The following is a 21,356-nucleotide window of genomic DNA, read 5'->3' as shown; positions in this document are numbered from 1 at the left end:
GAGCCTTGGTGTATTTACAAAAAAAACAAGTGACAAATGTCATCTATTGATACTTTTCATAAAACTTGGAATATTCTGTGGTAGTAATCCATTGCATGAAAACATTTCGAATCACATCACCCGATAATTGCTCCGTAGCATGATGTTTTCGAGGAAGGGAGATGGCATAGGGTGGAACTGTTCTCTTATTATTCTTTTCAGTATTCACTTGCAAATTTGGTTTCTTCTTTTGAGGCTTTGACATGGGTCCAACTTGTTGAACCTTTCGAGGAGAGGATGACACCAAGATTGGATCAGCATCGGAGAGTGATAAACTTTTCACTTGTTGAACCAGTGATTCGACGAGTACGACTTCGGGGTGTTGAGGTTGTGACACTTGTTCCATCTTTAAGTTTGTGCTTTGTTGAGAAGGTTGTGATGGTTGTGTTGGCATTTTCGATTGTTTCTTATGAGGATGCACATTCAATTCGATACTATTAATACTTTTAAAGAGTTTGGAGAGGATGACCATGATGATTTTGCGGGGTAGTGAGGAATGTGAATGTTAAAAGTAACAGCAGTTTGGGATGTTGTCGATTTGTTTTTTGTTGTTGGAATGTGAAAGAAATTTACACCGTGTGCTTTAAATAGAGATTCAAGCGCAAGGAATTTTGCGAGCCTTCGATCGCATGAATTAGAGGAGCACTAGATTCGTTGCTTTGACATCCGACAGTTAGTTGGAACAAATCGAAGGAAGAACAATGCGGCTGAACTCAATCCGCAGTGACCATGTGCAACTCAAACAAGAACAAAACGTGACAAGCACCAATAAAACCTGAATAAGCAACAGCCATCACCCCTTACGTATGAGATGATTGCAGTTGAGGTCTCTCGCAGAATATTCAAACACAGAAGAACAGAACGTGATGGGAATATCGTGCAAATATAAAAACGTGCATGCTCGGATCCGAAACTGTAAATGATGCGCGTAGTAGGAACGTGCAGACGCGAGGGAGATAGAACGGAACAGAGGATTTGTTGTCGTGGCCGTGCATGACGGAACAACTACCTTCGCACAAGTCATGCGCAAATAGTATCATGGCAACGAATGAGTTCTGATTCGAAAGAAGAGAGATGCGATGAATACAAGTTTGAATTCTAATGGATTTCAAATTCCTTGCAATGATAGGTGCTTGGGAATATCTTTAACAACTGTAAAGTATTGAACCCTAACAAGTCCATTTGAAGTAATTTACTTAACCTAGTTTTCATATGGCCATGGAATGAACCATCGGAATCAAGGAACACGTGTTTGTTTGAATCGTCATAAAAAACACGAAGAATTGTAAATTCCTATGAGGACCTGATAAGGCTTTGAAGATTTCGGGAATATTTTTAGAACTCAATAAATCGATCAAGGCACAGAAGATTCATTTGCGCACTAAGACAAAAAGAATACCACAACAAGTACTCTACTAGTCATCATCCAATTCTATGTTAAACATGTACTCATCTAGAACCCTCAAAATTACAATCCTCTTGCTCGTCTTGATATGCGGTTTTGCTCTTCTTTGTGCTCATCAAGTTAAGGCATTGGAAGAGGAAATCACAGTTGAGAAGGAAGGACAACAACCAACATCGGATACAAAAGCATCAACAACACCCACTCAAACAAATCCAAATAATCAAGACAATACACCAGCAAAGAATCCAACAGATACAAATTCAGTCGATCTAGATAGAAATGAATTGAGAAGCTTATTGAAACAATTAAGGAAATATCAGTTCGGAAATGATTGGTTTGAAGATCATGACTCCCTATTCCCTTCATCATTCTTTGGAAACAGATTGTGGAATCGTATGTTTGAAAATGACGATGATGATTGGTTCTCTCATTCTTTCCGTAATATGAGAAGAAGAATGAACAACATGATGAAGAGACACTTGCTTCCTTCAATCTTTGATGATCATCAATGGTGGGAAGATTGGAGTAACACCATCAATTCTTTGAGAAAACCTGAATTGGAGTCTACACCAACGAACGACAACCAGTCTTCAAAGGACAAACAGGTTGAGGTTCGAAAGAGTCGAGGTCCTATTACGTCCCTTGTGAAAACATCATCGAGTGACGAAGGCAAAGTTGTATGTGTGTCTGTAGAAAACATTCCAAGAGATGTATTTGACAAGAAAGATATAGAGGTAAAGGTTCAAGAGAATGCTCTTGGAGACATGATCATTATTAGAGGAGAAAAGAAGACTGAAAACGGTCACTACGAATTTTCCAAGTCGTATAGATTTCCAAGAGGATCCGTTGATATTGACAAGGTGAAGGCTGTATTTACAGATGATGGCAACCTTAGTGTGACGTTGCCACGGCTTGATTCACCACCTCAAAAGGAAAGTGTGAGATCTATTGCTATTGAATAAATTACAAATCTTGATTTAATTTAAATTACATTACGATCTCAGTTAATCTAGCTGTACAGAATCAATAAAAGATTCAGGTTTCTTCAAATATTTTGGTATTTTAAAATTACATAATTATTAAGGAATATTTGATGACGAATTTTTCTTTTTGTCTTTTGCTGCCTCAGCAAAACTGTAGTCGAGACAAGAAGCAAATGATTCAATAATAATTGAAATGGAAATACTGAAAAACATACTATTCCGATAAAAACTCCAGAGGATCATCCGGTTTCATTTCAAGTACTACAACAAATCGTCATACAACATGATTCCGATCAACAGTTCAATTATATCAACCCATGTTTCCAAATAACAAAACATACTCTGTGTGATGGCATTCTTTAAATGTGCAGTCACCAAGGTCTGATCCAAATACTCCACAGGATTAAGGGTCGACAGAAAGAGTTGTTGTTTACTTTGAAGATGAGAAGGTGGATTCATTTTTTCAGCTCTGAAACAGATGGAGCGGCGAGTTTGTTTTGTTGATCCAGAGTGACCCAAATGACAATTGTCTCTGATTATGGAAAGAGAATCTGTAAAGCTGCGAAGTGTGCACGTATCGAAGAAGGATAAAAGAACGTCATGACCCCACCGGTACCAGCATCCCCTCGAGTATGATTCATTGAGGCGATTCACCTTTTGGCTCATTCAATCATTTTGAGCAAAACACCATCGTCAGGGTACCAACTGAAAAAAAATGTCAAGTTCATCTTTCCTAGAGCCTTCTGCTGCTCTTCGACCTATTCCTGCCGAAGAAGAATTGCTTGTGGAAGAGCCTTCAACATCACCATCACCAACGACTAACGGCAATGAGAATGGAAATAACAGCAATACAACAACTAATTCAAAGAAAGGCTTGAGCATTTCCTTTACATCCAATCATGCAAAAAAAGGCCCAATAACACGAAAAAGCAAATTGGAAGTTACAAAATCATCATCAAATATTGATACAGATGTTTTAACTCCATTGAGTTCTATTGTTGAACACAGCTTTTTGCCAAATCCTGGAGTCATGCAGCAAGCAACCGAAGAATTTGAGGAGAAAGTCAAGGAGAAGGAGCAAATGAGAAAAACATCATCTTCGGGGTTCTTACCTGGAGTATCCACTCCCTTTTCTCCACCATTTTTAGATTTGGCAGTACCAACCCCAACACCCCTGACTGCCGTACCTGGAGCACTTTATGTTTACAACGAAGAAGCATTTAAAGCAGATTTAGATGATTTTGAAGATGAATCACAGCTTTTAGAACAAATTAGATCAAAAGAAGCCTGTTTTGCAGAAGAGTATATTAACGATGAAATAGTGCAAGTGTGCAACAATTTATTTAAAGTTTTGGAAATGAGACGAAAGCATCAAGTTGGTGAATATAACGACGAATCTAGAAGAGATGCTCGTCCTTGGAACTGTTTCTATTATAAGGAAGACTTTGTTGGAAATGTTGATGAAGACGAATTACTACTCAATTCAAGACAGCATGCATATGTGGAACCAAAACTGACCTATGATCCGTATGACCTTGATGCAAGCCAAAATCATCCAGTAACACCTGAGGACATTATTGTCATGAAAGAGGGTATTTTTTATGTGAAAACCACACTTGGCCAAGAAATTGTTCCTCCAGTGACTTTTTCAGAACATTTTGAAACATATCAATTCCTCTCAAACCTCATGTATGACGCTCCGACAAAATCCTTCAGTTATACCAGACTCAATGCATTAGAGTTGAAATTTACACTCTTCAAAAAGTTGAAACAATTTGAAGAGATCAAGACACAAAAGCTTGTACCTCACAGAGACTGGTACAACGTTCGTAAAGTTGACGGCCATGTTCACTTATCTTCAATGGCACACCAAAAACACTTGCTCAGATATATTAAGAGAAAGCTCAAGCAATGCCCAGATGAAGTCGTCATTATTAGAGACGGCAAAAAACTAACACTAGCAGAAGTATTTGACAGTTTGAACTTGACTCCTTTCGACTTGTCTGTAGACACTCTCGACGTTCATGTCGACAAGACACAAACCATGCACAGATTCGACAAATTCAATTTGAAATATTCACCCTTTGGCCAATCCAGACTTAGAGAAATATTTCTCAAAACTGACAACCTGATTGAAGGCAAATATTTTGCCGAGATGACGAGAGAGGTTTTTAAGGACTATGAAGACAGTAGATATCAACATGCCGAACCAAGAGTGTCCATCTACGGCAAGCAATATGATGAATGGCAAAATCTTTCCAAGTGGGTCATCAAACAACGAATGTATAGTCCCAATATCAGATGGCTTATCCAAATTCCTAGACTCTACAATGTTCACAAACAATTTAATGCAATTGATACCTTCCAACAAATGCTTTACAACATTTTCCATCCACTCTTTGAAGCAACCAGATGCCCAGACAAGTATCCAGAAATTAGTACCTTCTTGAATTACATTGTAGGATTTGATTCTGTGGATGACGAAAGCAAACCCGAACCAAGATTTCACAAGGATTTACCAACTCCAGATCAATGGACCATGCATGAAAATCCTCCCTATGCCTACTATTCGTACTACTTTTATGCAAACATTAAGGTTTTGAATGCATATAGAAAGTCAAAAGGCTTGAACACATTTGCCATTCGACCACATGCTGGAGAAGCTGGTAATGCCTCTCACCTGGTCAGTGCGTATCTACTCTCAGATGAAATCAACCATGGTATCGAATTGAGAAAAGCTCCCGTGTTGCAATATTTGTATTACCTTTCTCAAGTTGGGTTGGCCATGTCTCCTCTTTCCAACAATTCCCTATTTTTGTCCTATGAGAAGAATCCATTCCCTCAATTTTTCCAAAGAGGTCTCAACGTTGCATTATCTACCGATGATCCTCTCATGTTCCACTTTACTCGTGAACCATTAATGGAAGAATATTCTATTGCAGCTCAAGTATATCACTTGACAAATGTAGATTTGTGTGAAATTGCTAGAAATTCAGTTATTCAATCTGGTTTTGAGGATGTCTTTAAGAAGTATTGGCTTGGAACAACAAGAATGTTCGGAACTAATGATATTCGTCAATCAAACGTTCCTAATTTGAGACTTAAATATCGTTTTGAAACTCTAGTCGATGAACATTTATTCATTCAGAAAGCTCTTGCCGTCGATTACCTTAAAAAGAAGGTTAAGGGAGCTAAATATGCTCCTCCTCCACCAATGCCTCCTGGAGAAGTTCTGACCTATTTACTTAGAGACAAACCATCCTATTTGGCACTCACATTTAGTTCCATTGGCTCTCTTGCAAATTATCCAGCCATTACCACTCGAACTGAAAATCCACCAACACAGACAAATAAGAATCAGAGTGCAATGAATAGCCAACCAGTGGCTACAAGTACCACTACTGCATCCAAAGACAATACTGGCCTTTATGTCCTATTAACCACAACAGTATTACTGTTGGGAACCTTGGCAATTAGTAATTGGCGTAAATAAATGCAAATTATGTCATTTTCTTTTTGGGTATTGGTGAGAAACACCAAGTTCAACACAACAACAATAAAGAGCAACAGACTAGAAATACGTTAAATCCATTAAAAACACTCTAAAACAAGAGTTGTAAGTCGAGGTGGCCGAGTGGTTAAGGCGGTAGCCTGCTAAGTTATTGGAGAAATCCGCGTGGGTTCGAGTCCCATCCTCGACGTTAATTTTTTACTGTTGTCAATCGTCACGCCATTAGAACGAAAAAAGCCCCCATGTTTGAAGTTTTGAAATCATTTCTCGTTTTAAAAAAGCTGGCTTCAATCAATTTGTTGCCACAATCAAAAATAATAACATGAAAAGATTGGTGAGGAGCTGCTTCTCCTCCTCTCGGACCTTGAAGTCAAATCATCAGAACAACCACAGCCTGCAACATCCACCCATGGGTGTCATGTGGATGGATAGTGGGTGTAGTGGTTCAGCTCACCATAGATTTGCATGTTTTTCCTCATCGATAGATCGTAATTATCATCAAAGCCTTCAACGGAATGCTCCTCGCAAGACCAATAATACTACCGAATCATCAACAGTAGCAAATAATAACAAGACAAACTCAACTATGAACCAGAAAAACAATTCAAAATCAAACAACAGTCTTGATGATTCAGCAACGACAAGTTCGGATCAAGCATCAAATGTTGACTCAACCACACCTTCTACATTATTGACTCCACCAACCACTCCACAAGAGGTTGATTCCATGACGACTAACAGCCAAATCAACAGCTCCACAAATCTTGCATCATCGCCTGCCTTACCAACCACAACTAATGGTACCACTACAGCACAACAATCATCATTACCCAACACAACCACACCCTCTCCATTACTTGCTCCTAACATTGATCCTACCCTATTAGCCTCGGTAAATCCTCAAGTTGTGAATCCCGAATACCACTTTTACACTCAAAAAATTAGGAATTTAGCCTATGAAATTGATCTCTTGTTAAAGAGACGAGGTTATTTCTTGTTCAGAGTGTTAATTGGTTCTCTCATTGTTATTGCTGTGGTCATTTACAAATTTGGTGAAAATATCAAGAATTTCTTTAGTCACCATGGAGCTGATGTCGCCTCAAAATCTTTAGAATCTAAAAACTTGAAAATGAGTGCTGAACAATTGAGTAAGGATGTGGTTCAACAAGTATTGAGCGATCCTAAAACAGTGGAGCAAGCTGTTAACTTTTTAAGCCAATTATTTGCAAGAAAAGATACTCAAGATTTATTGGTTGCATTATTATTACAAGTTTTGAAAGATCCAACTACACAGGCCTATGTCTCTAAATTTGTCAAGGAAACTGTGGCCATGTACTTGTTGAATGACGAACAAACCATGCAAGTTACTTCAGATTTTGTTTATCGCATTTTACAAAAACCAGAAACAAAAGAGCAATTGGTCATGTTATTGAACAATGCACTGAAAGATGAATCGTTTAGACAATCCGTTGCTGAAATGTTTTCATCTGTCATTTTGTTCGATGTTGTGAAAAAGAGTGGAGCTGAGCTTGGAGCTGATGCTGTTCACACTGTACTCGAGGATCAAGCTGTGAAACAACATGCCGAAACATTTATCACAGCCGTATTATTGAACCAGAAAATTCAACACGATGCTGGATTTGCACTTTGGGAAGCTCTTAAGGTTTCACTCACACCAACATGGTTCTATCATCCACCAAAAACCACTGATCAAGCACAGCCTGGAGCAGAACAAGATGCAACTAGCACTACTACTGGACAAGCACAGCCAGAAAATTCAACTGAACAGAATAAGGCACCACAAAAAGAGCCCTCTGCTGTTACAGAGTCTGCAAACTCAGTAGCAAACCCAGCTCTTGAACAAGAGCAAATTTCACAAGCAGCACAAAGTCCTGCTGCTGCATTGGAGCAGAACTTGTCATCGCCGCCACCACCACAAGACACACAATTGTCCAATGCACATCTCTCTCAGTCCAATGGCTCATTAACCAACTTGGTATCCTCAGCTCCAAGTCAGCAAAAGAATACCTCCTTGTCCGTTTCTCCCACTCTTTCTATTCAAGAATCATCACCACCTCTGATTAAGGAATCGTTCGAAATTGCTAGTACTCCACCTCAAACATCTTCAAAACCAACAACTTCAACACAAGTTGCATTGGTAAATGATAACAACAACAAACAACAATAAATTATTGGCTCAAAATATTGAAGAAGCGTTCGTTGCAACATGAAATCAATTATTGACCAGTGCTAACGCCCCTGAAGCACTTCAAAAGGAATTAGATAGAGGGGCATGGTTACACGCACAATTTCCGATCAATTTGCGTAACCCTGTTAAAAAATGGCGTTAGAACTTGACATTTGGCTTTAAAAACCAAAGTTTACATCAGCTGCCAGTTTCAACAACACGAAAAAAATCAACAACTCAATCAAACAACACACTATCAACACAACAACAAAATGATCACCGTTCCAAACGTCGTTAACCTCAATCTTACCGGTCAATGGAGAGAAAATGGTGGAAGAATTTGGCATTGCACTCAGAATGGCCATCATTTCACATGGACTCAAGAAGGCACTGGCCGAGTTGCTACTGGTATTGCTGTCCCAAAGGTGAACTCTTCTGAATTTGCTGTTGTCTTGACTTTTGACAACACTGTTCATTGGTTGTTGAAGCCATCTCCAGATCACAATCAATTGCATGGACCAAGTGACACTTTCACTCGTGTTTTGCCTTTGGTTGCCGAAGCTCCATTTGGTGGCTATCAAGAAAAGAGTGGTAAGGTTTGGCAAGTGACTGCTTCAAGCCCATCTGCTTTCGTTCTCCACAATCAACAAGATGGCAGAAATGCTGATGGTTTCTTCTCAAGAGATCACTCCACTGGAATGTACACTGTCTTTATCAACTTCCATAACAATGGACAAGACCACTTGTTGAAGATTGTGACCAATACTTTGGCATCTTTGCCATTGAGCAATGGAGATGTTTTTACAAAGATTTATTAAATCTTCGGAAAGTGATGAGACTTTTTTACTGGTACTCTTTCATAATAAACAACAACATTGAATGAACAAACCAATAATTTAATAATTTACTTTTCATAAGTCCATTCAGCAGTGCAAAGCTCATAGTTGGCAATTTCTTGAGGAGTGAACCACAAGTTAATCTCATTGTTAGCAGTTTCAGCACTGTCACTTCCGTGAACACTGTTTCTACCAACATCAATGGACAAATCACCACGGATGGTTCCTGGAGCAGCAGTGAGTGGATTGGTTGTACCAATCATGACACGAGAGTAAGAAATGACTCCCTTTCCTTCCCAAACCATGGCAACAACTGGATGGGTTGATAATGTGTGTGAATCATCGCACAGACACGAATTTTCAAAATGACATTCGTCGTGTTAATAATTATTATTATTAGCACATAATTCCAAATCGTTGTGTGTTTGAAATTCATTGAATAATAGTAATTATTGTCAAAATTTCAAGTTGTCGTGATTGGATGAATCATTCAATGAATTCTTGGTATCAATTCAACCAATGTACATACCTGGCTTACCAGTCATATAATTGACGAGGCCTTCAAAGAATGGTCTTCCCTTCAAATCAGCATAGTGATTTTCAATGAGACTACGAGAAGGTTGAACAAGCTTGAGACCGACGAGCTTGTATCCTTTACGTTCCATTCTACCCATAATCTCGGAAATATTTCCACGTTGAATAGCATCGTATTTGATGGCCATGAAAGTTCTTTCATGTTTGGTATTGGCAACACCTTGAGGAGGGAGTTGATCAGCTTGAACGTCCCTGCTTGATGAAGCACCAGCAAAGACATGGCTTCCAAACAAGACAGAGGCAGTGCCGAGAAAGAGAGGAACAAGGAAACGTTTAGCCATTTTTTTGAAAAACAATTTATTTAAAAATTACAAGATTCCATGAGGTCCTAACTAGGCTTAGAATGAGAGAACGGTTTCATGGATGAAGAAATGAATACATCATCAAGAGAGTGTTCATTCTTTCTTGGTGGTTGGGCCAATTAGTAAGCGTGTGGTCTGAACTAACTGAAGTTCAAATAAAAAAATGTTGTTCAACAAAATGAAGGAACCATAACTAGAACGCATTTACACTCAATCACAGCCCGAGAGTGAAATTCCCTCAAAAGTTGGTAAGTTCCAAAAATTAAGAGCGAGCTTTGGGATGCCTCCATTTTCACAACGATGTGAGGCTATTCTCATCTTGCTCATAGGGAATTGTTAAATTGCACTCTCCGTTTGTGTGTGTCTCCTTGTCATGACCTTGGATTCATTGGTGAGAGAAATTGACATTTGAATTTTGTGAATTCATTGGTGAGAGAACTTTTCATTCAACAACTTTTACTCAGTGGAGCCATTCATTCGTGTTCCTTATTCTTCGAGCCCATGAAGAATAATATTGAGTGAAAGGGTGATAGAGCCACTGGTCTCTGTGCAAAATCCAAACTTATTGAGGAAGTGTTGATCGAATCCGTTCGGTATGGCAGTATAAGAAAGATCTCTTAATTCAGTAGAACCTCCAACAAATCTGCTTCGAAGATTATTGCGAATTGAACCTGCAGGTTTCCATGTCTGAACTGTTAATTTGTGATAGCCAGGAGTGGAAGGTATCGATACAAATCCATAACCCTCCACCCTAAATCTATCCCATGAATCCTTGGATGTGACTTGGAAAAATAGTTTAGGAGTAGGTGAAATCTTGTCACAGAGGCAATCAAAGTGAAATGGAAATGCAAAATGAGTTTCGAAATAATTCTCAAATTCGTTCCACATTTCCGAAGCCACCCCCATTTGTGTTGAAGAAACCAATTTTTGAGACATGGGATTTTCTAATGAATACTTGGAAGGAAGATCAAAGTAATACCTCACAAAATACCTGTCTGCTTCAAAATCTCTTCCTGAAAGAATAGTTCCTGATATTGACAACCTAAAATTGTAATTTTTTGGAGTGTCGTTAAATTCCATTCCTACTAAATTACGTTTCATTTGTAGTGACTTCTCGTGTAATTGTTTCAAAATGCGCTTTCTGGTTTCATCGATTTTGTTATCCTTCTTGTAATCGTTATAAAGAGAAATGGTATATTCATAAACAGCTCCATCCTCTGTCCTGAAAATATATCTGTTTTCCTTATTTCTATTTAGAAAATCAATATCTCCAATTTCATTTTGGTATCGTTTCAGAAATTCACTCATTGGTTCCTCTTTCTCCCCATCTTGAGGTTTCAACGAAAAACCTGGCTTCATTAGAAAACTACCATCTGGAAGAGCTTGTATAATACAAATAGGATATTCTTTTCCCTTCCAAATACCCTTGTCCATTCCTCCAACACTAGCCATTATGTACATGGTTTGGCATTTTGACTGCTGAGGGGTTGGATCTCTCTTTTTTGATATTGGATACTGCTCATTGGAAGCGCATGGAATGGAGGTATGGATTTGGTTTGTATAAAAATCGTCAATATCTGTGTATGTGAACAATTTGTGTTGCAACAAGTCTGAAATCCCGTCAGTTCCAAACTTCTTTCTATGGGGCCTTGTTTTTTGTTCTGCATGTTGCTGCTGTGTGATACCTTGCTCTTCATTGTGTGAAAATGACTTGTCTCTTTTGTAATCAAACATTTCCATCATTTGTTCAGTATCTAAATCGTCCTGTATGTATGGTAATAAATCAATTGATAACTTCTCTTTTCCCAACATTTCAATTAAGGCGTCCACTTCTCGTTTATAAAAACCATCCAGAGTAGTGTTTGGAAATTTCATGTCGTTATAAACTACAATTTCTCTAAATTTTAAATGAGCAGAATGATGAATGATTTAGCATACTTACCTTGGACTGAATACTTTCTGTTGCCATTGAAATACTGTCACATGGTTTTTATATTCTGTATCTTCGTCGTCTTCCTCTAGGTTGGACTCAAGTGATCCTTCGTTTTGCTCTTTTCTTTCTTTCAATGTCTTTTTTCCGATCACCATATTCGTTCTTCGTATGGTAACCTTAATTTTCAAGTTATCCATGGAGTCTCTAGAATAATACTGAACTGTTGAAGAATTGCTTTTCATTATTAGCAAATCATTATATTTTTCAAAAGGATTGTTGGCATTTGAGTTGTACGTTGGTGACAATAAATTCAACAATCGAAATTGCAACATGGTTAAATTGGGAATATATCCAGATAAATTGGTTGACATTCCATTAAATCCGCTAAAAACCGATCCAGCACAACCATTAAAACATCCTCCAACTGCAGTAATCATCCCACACAGTCCACTTCCGAATTGATTCAGTAGAGATCCTATAATTCCTACCTGTTGATTGTTGTTGTATGTCGTGTTGTTTGCATTATTCGTCCCCACTAACAACGTATTATTTGCACTAAGGTTGCTTTGAGCCATCGGATTAGCAGATCCTCCCATCACTGTGTTATTCTGTCGTTGCGAAGGTTGTACCAACACACTTCCACCAGTTGATCCCATGCCCATTCGTTGACGAAGCCCGAGACCAGTGGGAGGCCTTTCATTCAAAGGAACATCCATTCCTGTAGTGTGGGAAGTTTTGTATTTTTTTTGTGCGCCAAATTCCAAAAGACAACAAGCTCAAGCAATTGTACCCAATACACTCCGCCGCGGCCATCTTTATTGCTTGAGCTTTTTATCTTCTGGCTCTTCGATTGAAGTCGTTCCTTCTTGCTTTCTTTTGAGAGAGGAGGAATGGTCAGGTTGTTTGAGCCTAAACGAGACACACATCATTTCCTTCTTTGGAGCAACATTTCTCACATGATGAATATCGACGTATTCCATGATATGGTCCTGGCCAATGACTTGCTCCACTTGCTGTTTGGCTAGGTCTTGTATATTGTCTCCTTCTTTGGCAGAACCTTTCACAAAGGTGTAGCAATGAATGAGTGGCTGGAAATCAATGTGAGTTTGATCGACTCTAAAAACATCGAGAAATTCAACTGCTGATGCTGGCAAGTTCATAATGACGTGATGAAAAACTAATTTTCGCTCTTCAACAAGGTATTTGATAAATGCTCTACCATCCATGTTAAAACATTCCATATTGTCTGTGACCTTATTAATGAGAGCATTTTCTTTCATGTATTCGTAACTCTTAGGATTAAGATCGTTTGCAAGGACTCGACATCCAACTTTTTTAGCGGCTGGCACTGCAAATGGACCCACACCTGCCATCATATCGCAAATAACTTGAGATTTGTTAAAAAAGCTCAACAATCTTGTGTGCTCTGTTCCAAGTCGAGAATTCCAATAAACTTCTCTATAGTTAAATTTAAAAAGAATACCATTTTCCTTGACAGTAACATTAAAATTGTCTTCTCCGCACAAAAGCTCCATTTTAAATTCTCTAAATACAGAATCAATCATTCCAATCTTATTTACAACTGTTTTTAAAGTAGGGTTCTTATCTAGCATGACCTGTGCAATTAAATACTTGTATTTTAACACTTCCTCTGGTATATTGAGATGAGCAATGTGACCAACTTGTTCGAAAGATGACGTAATTTCTAGACCATTTGGAATGAGGGATGATAACACCTCGTTTGAAGTCAAATGGTCATAAGTTAATTCCCTTGTTTTTGGAATGAGTTCTCCAGCTTCATGTTCTTTTAGAATGTCCATCACTTTTTGAGGAACATTATCCACAGTGGTGTATTGTTCATGCAAAATTAAATATTTATAATCTGTGCAATTATCAATATCTTCAATTGATTTCATCTTTTTTCGATCCAACAAATGTCTGTCTCCAGAAAGAGTCAGCAATAAATGATTGTTATCATATGAGGAAGCAGAACGCATCGAATAGGAATCATTCAATAGTAGTACTTTCTAAAAATCACATACCCTTTTAACTTCTTATTCAATACTGAAAGATTTTTGACCGGAACTTTTGTTACAAGAATATTGATATTCTTCGTAAATGCATTTCGGTCTAAAACTCTAGGATATTCTTCTGACGACGAGTGATTGTTATTACTTTCCGATGATGATGGTGTAGCCGTGTGTGGTTCAGAGGACATTTTTTCAAGCGATGAAAAATTCAATTTCCATTCACTACCACACCACGACGATGCACCTGCTGTCCGTTGGTATTTAGAAAAATCATGTATGTACAATTCTTGAAAATAATAACCAAATGTACTAAATTTTCGGTTAAGCCAAACAAGAAATTTCAATGGAAAAACGCTATCGATGAGTTGCAACGTTCGGAATTTGGATGAGAATCTCTCGGTTTGCAGAGAAAAAAGTTTGAACCTTGTTTTCATTCGAGAATATTTTTAAATCCAATGAATGGAGGTAGATCCATTCACAATGAATTCTCCACAAATGAATTGAGGTTCTTTTGCAGAGAATATATGTGAATGGATTTGGCAAAGAATTGTCAGGCTTCTTCGAGTTGTTTGTTGAAGGGGATTCAATTGAAATTCAAAATGCAACCCTGGCGCCAACTCAAAAAAAAATTCCACGAAAAAAAAAATAACTCAAGAACACAACCCGTTCTTGCCTCTTCCAACTTATTTAATCCATATTCCGTTCCTCTCTGGTTTAAATTTATCATCACCACCACATCAACAACCATAATATACTAAAATGTACTCCAGCAACAAGGGAACACCAACAAGGAAAAACTTGAAATCTACTCCTAGCGCCGAAGATGGTAAACAAAAACGTATTGTTAAACAAGAAAATTTGAGAAAGCAAAAGAGAGAAGACCTTCTACAAAAGAGAAGAAAGGAAAGTACGACCGGTGTTGCACAACACGATCCACTCATCCAAGAAAAACTTCTTCAACTTCCTGCTCTTCTTGAAGCCATCAAATCCGGTAACCCAACTCTTCAGTTGGAAGCAACCGTTCAATTCAGAAAGCTTTTGTCTATGGAAAAGTCTCCACCAATTGATGAAGTCATTCAAACCGGTGTAGTACCAATATTTGTAGAATTTCTTCAACGTGTTGATATTCCAGCCCTTCAATTTGAAGCAGCTTGGGCTCTCACCAACATTGCATCAGGAACATCCGAACACACAGAAACGGTCATCAGAAGTAATGCCGTTCCTGTATTTATTCAGCTTTTAGGAAGTCCAAATGAAGACGTTAGAGAACAATCTATCTGGGCACTAGGTAATATTGCTGGTGACTCTGCTCGGTGTAGAGATTATGTCTTGCAAATGGGTGTCATGGTTCCATTGTTGAATATTATTGCAGAACAACCAAAGGTTACGATTTTGCGAAACGCTACATGGACTGTATCCAATCTATGCAGAGGAAAACCAATTCCAGAGTTCTCCCTTGTGGCTCCTGCACTCCCAACTCTTGCTCAACTTTTATACAATTCTGATGAAGAAGTATTAACCGATGCTTGCTGGGCAATTTCATATTTATCTGATGGTCCTAATCATAGAATTCAAGCCGTTATTGAACACAATGTCGTTAGAAGACTTGTTGAATTGTTACTCCATCATCAACCATCAGTTCAAACTCCTGCTTTGAGAACTATTGGTAACATTGTTACCGGAAATGATCATCAAACACAAGTCGTGATTAATTGCAATGCGTTAGCACCACTCTGCCAACTTCTCCAACATGCAAAGAAGAGTATTAAGAAGGAAGCTTGCTGGACAATTTCGAATATCACAGCAGGTAACAAGGATCAAATTCAAAGTGTTATTGATGCAAACGTTATTCCTCCATTGATTCATATTATGGAACAACCAGGAGACTTTGATGTAAAGAAGGAAGCTGCTTGGGCAATTTCGAATGCAACATCAGGAGGTACAGATGAACAAATCCGATATTTAGTCGATAGAGGCTGCATTAGGCCATTATGTGACTTGCTTTCAGTCAAAGACGTAAAGGTTGTTAGTGTTGCTTTGGAAGGACTTGAAAATATTTTACAATCAGGCGCCACAATTTCAGAATATACTGACGGAGTTAACTTGTATGCAGACTTTATCGAGGAAGCTGGAGGTGTTGACAAATTGGAAGCTCTTACTGACCATCAAAGTAAGGAAATTTATACAAAGGCATACAAAATTGTCGAAGATTACTTTGGAATTGAAGAAGATGAAGAAGACGTTGAACCAACAGTCGTGCAAAACAACCAATTCACATTTTCAGGCGTGCAAACTCCAAACAATTTCCAATTCCAATAGGCTCATTCCATTTCCATCTTCCACCATTCACACACCAAGCATATCTCAATTAATCACCACCTTCACTAATCTCCACACCACAATCACCCAATCATACACACCACAATTTTGTTCCCTTCCAACCTCCACATAAATAAACACTACACTTACACTCAATCTATCACGTGGGTACATTGCATTCAAACATTGAAAGTCTTGGAAAGGTGCAGGTAGGTATTTTTGTTCTTTCTTGCCAATAAAAACTTTTTTTAAATTCGTCTTCAAAACGTTAAACAACTTTTTATCTAGCCTAATTAATTTATTGCTCGTGTTGAAAAAGAATTTTCGGAACGAAAACAGAGAAGGGATGGTTCTGTCCTGTTGTTGAGAATACGACGATAGCATCATTTGGAATGATGGCGATGATATTTTAAATTCCAAGTTATTTCTTCTTCTTGCTTGCATTCTTCTGGTCCTTGAGGATTTTATCCACCATATACTTGTTCTTTGGGTCGTCGGTCGATACTTTACCGAACAATCCGAGGTCATACCAGTCCTTGTATCTTTTATCACGTTCTTCTTCTCTATGCTTTTCAATCTTGGGTGTTTGTTGAGCCAACGCCTTGTTGATTTTATCAATTCTTTCTGAAAAGTCAGCAACCTCCGATTTCAAACGTTGTGGTTTTATGAATCCGTGCTTCTTCTTTTCCGTATCCAGCTCCTTTTCAAAGAAAACTTTATGTTCTACAGGGAAATCAATTTTATGTAAACACGCTGCTTCATATAATGCTTTAACTTGTCTTCTTCTCAATTTTGGTGGCCTCCATTGTCCGTTCACTTTCAATGGTCGGGCGCTGTATGGCAGCGTCTGTATCAGCTCTTGGACGAGTTTTGGCTGTCCTTTCAGTAATTGAAACATTTTTTTTAAAATTATTTTTTTTGATGACGAAAAACAAAGGTTACTAAGCAAAATTTAAAAAGTATTGGATTGACCCCAAGAGAGGGTTGGTCAACGTTTATCAAAATGTTTAAAGCTTCACAGTACCAGTTTCATCCAGTACTTTATCACCAATCTTACAAATGAGCTTATACTTGACTGGAATTTGGTTATCAGTGATTGGTTTTTGTCCAACAACTTTTATCTTGAACTTTTGAGTGACACTGTCAGTGGTGTTTGGCAAAACAGAAGTGGCAGTGGCTTTGAAGAGTGTCACCTCAGCATATTTTGGAGCTGCTACCTTGAAATCAAGTCCCATGGCCTCTTTTGAGTTGTTGTTTGAAAAATAGGCAATTACATTGAGAGTGTTTGGTTCCAATTCCTTAAATTCAAATCTCACATTAAAATTATTCTTGTTGTAAACTTGTACCACTTTCTTTTCTTTTTGTGGAACAAGTGCTTCAAGAGGAAGAGTTGGAGCAGAAAGAACATCATCAAGCAGAAGGTGTGAATCTGATGGTGTTGTTGGTTTGGTATGTGTTGCTGTTGAAGGAGTAGTAGTTTCCCCAAAAAGTAATAATGTCGATGATACAGAAGAGTTATTGGTGTTCGACGTTGTGGAAGAAAACATGTCAAGAATATTCTCACTTGCTGTTGAACTCTTTGGTGGAGTGGTGGTAGTGCTATCAATCTTTTTAGTATTCACAGAAGGAGTAGTAGTAGTAGTAGTAGTAACTGTTGAATTTTCATGTGACGGAGCAAAGAAATCAATCAACTTGCTTTCTTTGGTAGCAGGTTGAGAAGAGCCATTTTGAATGTCGATGAGCAATTCTGAAATTCCTCTACCCACAACAGGTTGTTGTTGATGCTCTCCTTCTTCTTCTTTTCCTTCAGTATCTTCTTTTTCTTCAGCTTCTTTTGATAGTTGGCCAATGATGGAATCAATTTGAAATTCTGGCATCTTATCCAAAACATTTTCCTTAATAGAGTCGCCTAATGTGGAAATTTTGAGTAGTTCACAGGCTCGTTGCTGGAGATCAAGATGTACACTGTCTGTATATTTTGCCACAAATTGTTCAATTTCCGCCTTCTTTGAAGGGAAAGATTTGGTTAATTTAAGCAATGCAGTCAATACATAAGCTCTAATAACATTGTTGGGGTCAGTCGCAAGAACTCTTCGTCCTTTCACATTGCTCACAGAGCCTCTTGGCAAAATGGACATCAAACTGAAAAGTAAATTAACAATGTCACTATCAGTTGTCTCGCTGTCAATAATCAAGTCTCCATATTCACCTAAGCACCATGATGCTACTTGCATTAAAATTTCTTGCTTGAGAAGAATGTTTGGTTTTGGAATGAGTTCTTTCAACACTTCAAACAGCTTTTTGGTAATTTCCATTTGACTTTCTGGAGATTGTGTGAGCATACCAATGAAAATTGAAGCAATTTCGTCTCTGACAAATTGTGCAGACAAAATAATCACCTGCAAGAGTGTAGAAATTTTCCACTCTTTGGATGGAGCATGAGCTTCAATAATGGTACAAAGTTTGGTTGTGAGCTCTGGTTTAAATTCAGGAGGAGAAACTTCCAAATGTTGAATCAATTCTTGAACGAGATAAACAACGTTGGAACTATCAACAATCACATAAACCAAATCGAGAGCTCTCTTTCTAATCGAAATGTCATGATCCTTTAAACATTCAACTACTGTTGCTAGTTGTCTGCTAACAGCTTGTGAATCCAATGTGGAAACTTTCTTCATTGTGTGAAGTGCAACATATCTCAAATTATTATCCTTCTTGTTACCTAGGAAGGATCCTAATTGACTGATAGCCATATTTCTCAAAGTTTGATCACAATCAATGTCCATAATGGTTTTCACACATTCATAAATTACGGCGTTTCCTGTATTCTTTGACTTGTCTGTGTTCGTAATGGTCTTGGTGAGCACTTCAGTCATTTGTTCACTTGCTTTGGCACTTCCTTTACCCAAAACTCTCAACAAACGTAAAAGTTTTGCTTGCAAAAATGGATCTGCAACTCCGTTCACATCATACTCAGAAGTACTATTACTATTTAAGAGAGCATTAAGTAGTCTGACAAAAACTGGCACGTGCTTTCTAAAATGAAGTAAATAACTTCGTCTATCCTTGACTTCATTATTTCCTCCTTTTGTTGGAGCCAGAATGGCCAAAATTAAAGTGATAATACCAAGCATGGCTGAGTGACTTCTTTGGTGTTGTTCATTCTCCAAAATAATGTCAATCTTTTCAATATAATTTTCAATCAAATCAGGACATTTAGTTACAATTCTGACAGCACATTGTGCAGCTTTTTTTCTTATGAAAGAAGGAGAGCCAATGAGCAACTTTTCAACTTCAACACTCAAATCACGACAAATATCTGCAGAGGCAATATTACCGATGGCTGTAAGAGCCAATGCTTGAACGAATTGATTGTTGTCGTTCAAGTCACTAATATTTAATGATAGTTATGGAGTGATGATGAGAGTAATGAGTGTTTTCGTATGCGATTGTTGTTTGTTGTTAGCATGAATGGAAATACGACATTTCGAAAGTAATTGTGATGAAACGTCATAATTGATGGATGGATGAAATAGTTTTCGAGATCTAAAAGAGTAAACGAGCAAAACAAGCTTACATACACTTTAAATCGGTGTTCAGTCAAAGTCAAAACCTCCTGATTTTCATCCAAAAGAATCATCAGTGACAAGTAACCAATTCTCTTCTCTGGATACTTTGAACTAGAAATTAAATTTACACATTCAATCTGTCCAAAATTTGTCGGATAGCCCAACATGTGAATGTACATTAATTTTGCAGCATTTCTAGCCCTATACGGATGTTGTTCTTTCAAAGCGGTTCTAATGGCAGCACATTCTTTCGCGATCACAGATCTTTCCTCGGCTGCTGTTTTGCAATTACGAACCTCACGAATGAGTTCCCTCAAGCGTGTCGACATTTTTTTCTATTTGATTTTTAATTTTTTTTAAAACTTGAAATAATCATCATTACATCACCAAGCAAGGTTTTACAATAACAACACCATCGTTTTTGCCTTTTGACTGGTCTTGAGCTGAATGAAAATGTTGGACTCACTCTTTTCATATGTTCTTGATTTGCTGATGATCATCAATCTCTCTTGTGGCCACTTATTGATTTTGGAATTATTCTTTCTGTTCCGATGAAGAGGACTCTTGAGTATTCACCTTCATCTCCAACCAAGGCTTCACCTCCTCTCCAAATTGTTGCATCACCTCTGAAACCCATTTTGATTGCTCATCATGGTGATGATGGCTGTCCAATGATTTACGAGCTGTGTCCAACACTTGATTCATCTGGTCCTGAGACCAAGATTCAACCTTCTCCGATGATGATGAAAACAATTCCAATTTCTCTTGATCCTCTTGGCGTTGTTGTTTGGAAAACAATTCCATCAGCAAGCCTACCATCATTCCTTCCAAAAGTCCCTTTTTCAAACCTTCTTCAAAATGTTCTTGTCTGAACTGGTCCACTCCTTCCGAAGCTCCTTCTTTCATTCCCAATGTTTGAAACTGTTCGCGTAATCGTTGATATTCTCTTTCAGCAATGAGTCTTTGAGTAGTGGCTAATTCTCCATTACCATCTGCTTCCGAAAGCCAAATATCATCCGAGGTAGTTCCTTGTTGTTGTGAATTGAACATTTTTATTATCTGTCTGACAGCACCCAAACGCAATTCCATTGGCACTCTTTATGAATCAATTTTTGGTTTAACCGTGGATTGGAGATGTCACCTGATTTCTTGAAAAATAAGCACCTGATCCTTACTAAAATCGCACACAATTAATTCTCCAGTCAAATCATTGAGAGCCAAATAGTCGAATCTAAAATCAAGACCGTTTAACAGTGGATTTTGTTGCCATTCATTTTGCGAATTTTTACGCAATATTTTCAATGGCCAATCCAAATCCTCCACCATGTAGATCAGTAATTCTCTTGATCTTTCGTTAACAATTATGTCACAACAATACAATGATTTTTCGGAAGGGAGTAACGGCTGAATTGAGATTATTGATTGTAATTCTCCATTAATGCAAATATAAACTTCTATCCATCGTTGTTGGTATTGATATAAAAACAACTCGTTTTCAAAAACTGCTATTTCACCTGCCTTGTCTAAATTCCACACAAGGAGGATTGTCTTGTTTTTCGTTCTTTGATGACTCAATATTTGCTTGTGTGACCCTTGGATACACTTGACAAAATCAAAGCATCATTCGAGTCATTTCTCTCCTCAAGG

At 38.0% G+C, this 21,356-nt stretch overlaps 12 protein-coding genes across 12 annotated transcripts; 5 read left to right on the top strand and 7 right to left on the bottom strand.

Moving 5' to 3' along the window:
- Nucleotides 1-43: 43 nt before the first annotated feature.
- C9374_004886 (uncharacterized protein) lies at nt 44-511 on the bottom strand (the record flags this gene model as incomplete). The annotated part of the gene is made up of 1 exon (XM_044694574.1): nt 44-511. One exon carries the CDS (start codon nt 509-511, stop codon nt 44-46), a length of 468 nt encoding a protein of 155 aa, XP_044548598.1.
- Nucleotides 512-1,473: 962 nt separating this feature from the next.
- Nucleotides 1,474-2,406, top strand: C9374_004885 (uncharacterized protein; the record flags this gene model as incomplete). The annotated part of the gene is made up of 1 exon (XM_044694573.1): nt 1,474-2,406. The coding sequence occupies one exon, from the start codon at nt 1,474-1,476 to the stop codon at nt 2,404-2,406; it is 933 nt and encodes a 310-aa protein (XP_044548597.1).
- Nucleotides 2,407-3,142: 736 nt separating this feature from the next.
- On the top strand, nt 3,143-5,920 carry C9374_004884 (uncharacterized protein; the record flags this gene model as incomplete). The annotated part of the gene is made up of 1 exon (XM_044694572.1): nt 3,143-5,920. One exon carries the CDS (start codon nt 3,143-3,145, stop codon nt 5,918-5,920), a length of 2,778 nt encoding a protein of 925 aa, XP_044548596.1.
- Nucleotides 5,921-6,347: 427 nt separating this feature from the next.
- C9374_004883 (uncharacterized protein) lies at nt 6,348-8,126 on the top strand (the record flags this gene model as incomplete). Its single annotated transcript, XM_044694571.1, has 1 exon — nt 6,348-8,126. The coding sequence occupies one exon, from the start codon at nt 6,348-6,350 to the stop codon at nt 8,124-8,126; it is 1,779 nt and encodes a 592-aa protein (XP_044548595.1).
- A 272-nt stretch (nt 8,127-8,398) lies between these two features.
- On the top strand, nt 8,399-8,944 carry C9374_004882 (uncharacterized protein; the record flags this gene model as incomplete). Its single annotated transcript, XM_044694570.1, has 1 exon — nt 8,399-8,944. The coding sequence occupies one exon, from the start codon at nt 8,399-8,401 to the stop codon at nt 8,942-8,944; it is 546 nt and encodes a 181-aa protein (XP_044548594.1).
- An 86-nt stretch (nt 8,945-9,030) lies between these two features.
- On the bottom strand, nt 9,031-9,837 carry C9374_004881 (uncharacterized protein; the record flags this gene model as incomplete). Its single annotated transcript, XM_044694569.1, has 2 exons — nt 9,031-9,275; nt 9,492-9,837. 2 exons carry the CDS (start codon nt 9,835-9,837, stop codon nt 9,031-9,033), a joined length of 591 nt encoding a protein of 196 aa, XP_044548593.1.
- Nucleotides 9,838-10,344: 507 nt separating this feature from the next.
- On the bottom strand, nt 10,345-12,507 carry C9374_004880 (uncharacterized protein; the record flags this gene model as incomplete). The annotated part of the gene is made up of 2 exons (XM_044694568.1): nt 10,345-11,755; nt 11,801-12,507. The coding sequence occupies 2 exons, from the start codon at nt 12,505-12,507 to the stop codon at nt 10,345-10,347; spliced, it is 2,118 nt and encodes a 705-aa protein (XP_044548592.1).
- Nucleotides 12,508-12,606: 99 nt separating this feature from the next.
- On the bottom strand, nt 12,607-14,009 carry C9374_004879 (uncharacterized protein; the record flags this gene model as incomplete). The annotated part of the gene is made up of 2 exons (XM_044694566.1): nt 12,607-13,729; nt 13,834-14,009. The coding sequence occupies 2 exons, from the start codon at nt 14,007-14,009 to the stop codon at nt 12,607-12,609; spliced, it is 1,299 nt and encodes a 432-aa protein (XP_044548591.1).
- A 571-nt stretch (nt 14,010-14,580) lies between these two features.
- On the top strand, nt 14,581-16,140 carry C9374_004878 (uncharacterized protein; the record flags this gene model as incomplete). The annotated part of the gene is made up of 1 exon (XM_044694565.1): nt 14,581-16,140. The coding sequence occupies one exon, from the start codon at nt 14,581-14,583 to the stop codon at nt 16,138-16,140; it is 1,560 nt and encodes a 519-aa protein (XP_044548590.1).
- Nucleotides 16,141-16,561: 421 nt separating this feature from the next.
- On the bottom strand, nt 16,562-17,038 carry C9374_004877 (uncharacterized protein; the record flags this gene model as incomplete). Its single annotated transcript, XM_044694564.1, has 1 exon — nt 16,562-17,038. One exon carries the CDS (start codon nt 17,036-17,038, stop codon nt 16,562-16,564), a length of 477 nt encoding a protein of 158 aa, XP_044548589.1.
- Nucleotides 17,039-17,147: 109 nt separating this feature from the next.
- C9374_004876 (uncharacterized protein) lies at nt 17,148-20,038 on the bottom strand (the record flags this gene model as incomplete). Its single annotated transcript, XM_044694563.1, has 2 exons — nt 17,148-19,530; nt 19,722-20,038. 2 exons carry the CDS (start codon nt 20,036-20,038, stop codon nt 17,148-17,150), a joined length of 2,700 nt encoding a protein of 899 aa, XP_044548588.1.
- Nucleotides 20,039-20,243: 205 nt separating this feature from the next.
- C9374_004875 (uncharacterized protein) lies at nt 20,244-20,759 on the bottom strand (the record flags this gene model as incomplete). Its single annotated transcript, XM_044694562.1, has 1 exon — nt 20,244-20,759. One exon carries the CDS (start codon nt 20,757-20,759, stop codon nt 20,244-20,246), a length of 516 nt encoding a protein of 171 aa, XP_044548587.1.
- Nucleotides 20,760-21,356: the final 597 nt, after the last annotated feature.

The sequence above is a fragment of the Naegleria lovaniensis genome (assembly GCF_003324165.1).
Source record: "Naegleria lovaniensis strain ATCC 30569 chromosome Unknown tig022, whole genome shotgun sequence".
In the NCBI taxonomy this organism is placed as follows: Eukaryota; Heterolobosea; class Eutetramitea; order Acrasida; family Naegleriidae; genus Naegleria; species Naegleria lovaniensis.
The sequence above is the reverse complement of the archived record's forward strand: the minus strand, read 5'-3'. Positions and strand labels throughout refer to the sequence as shown.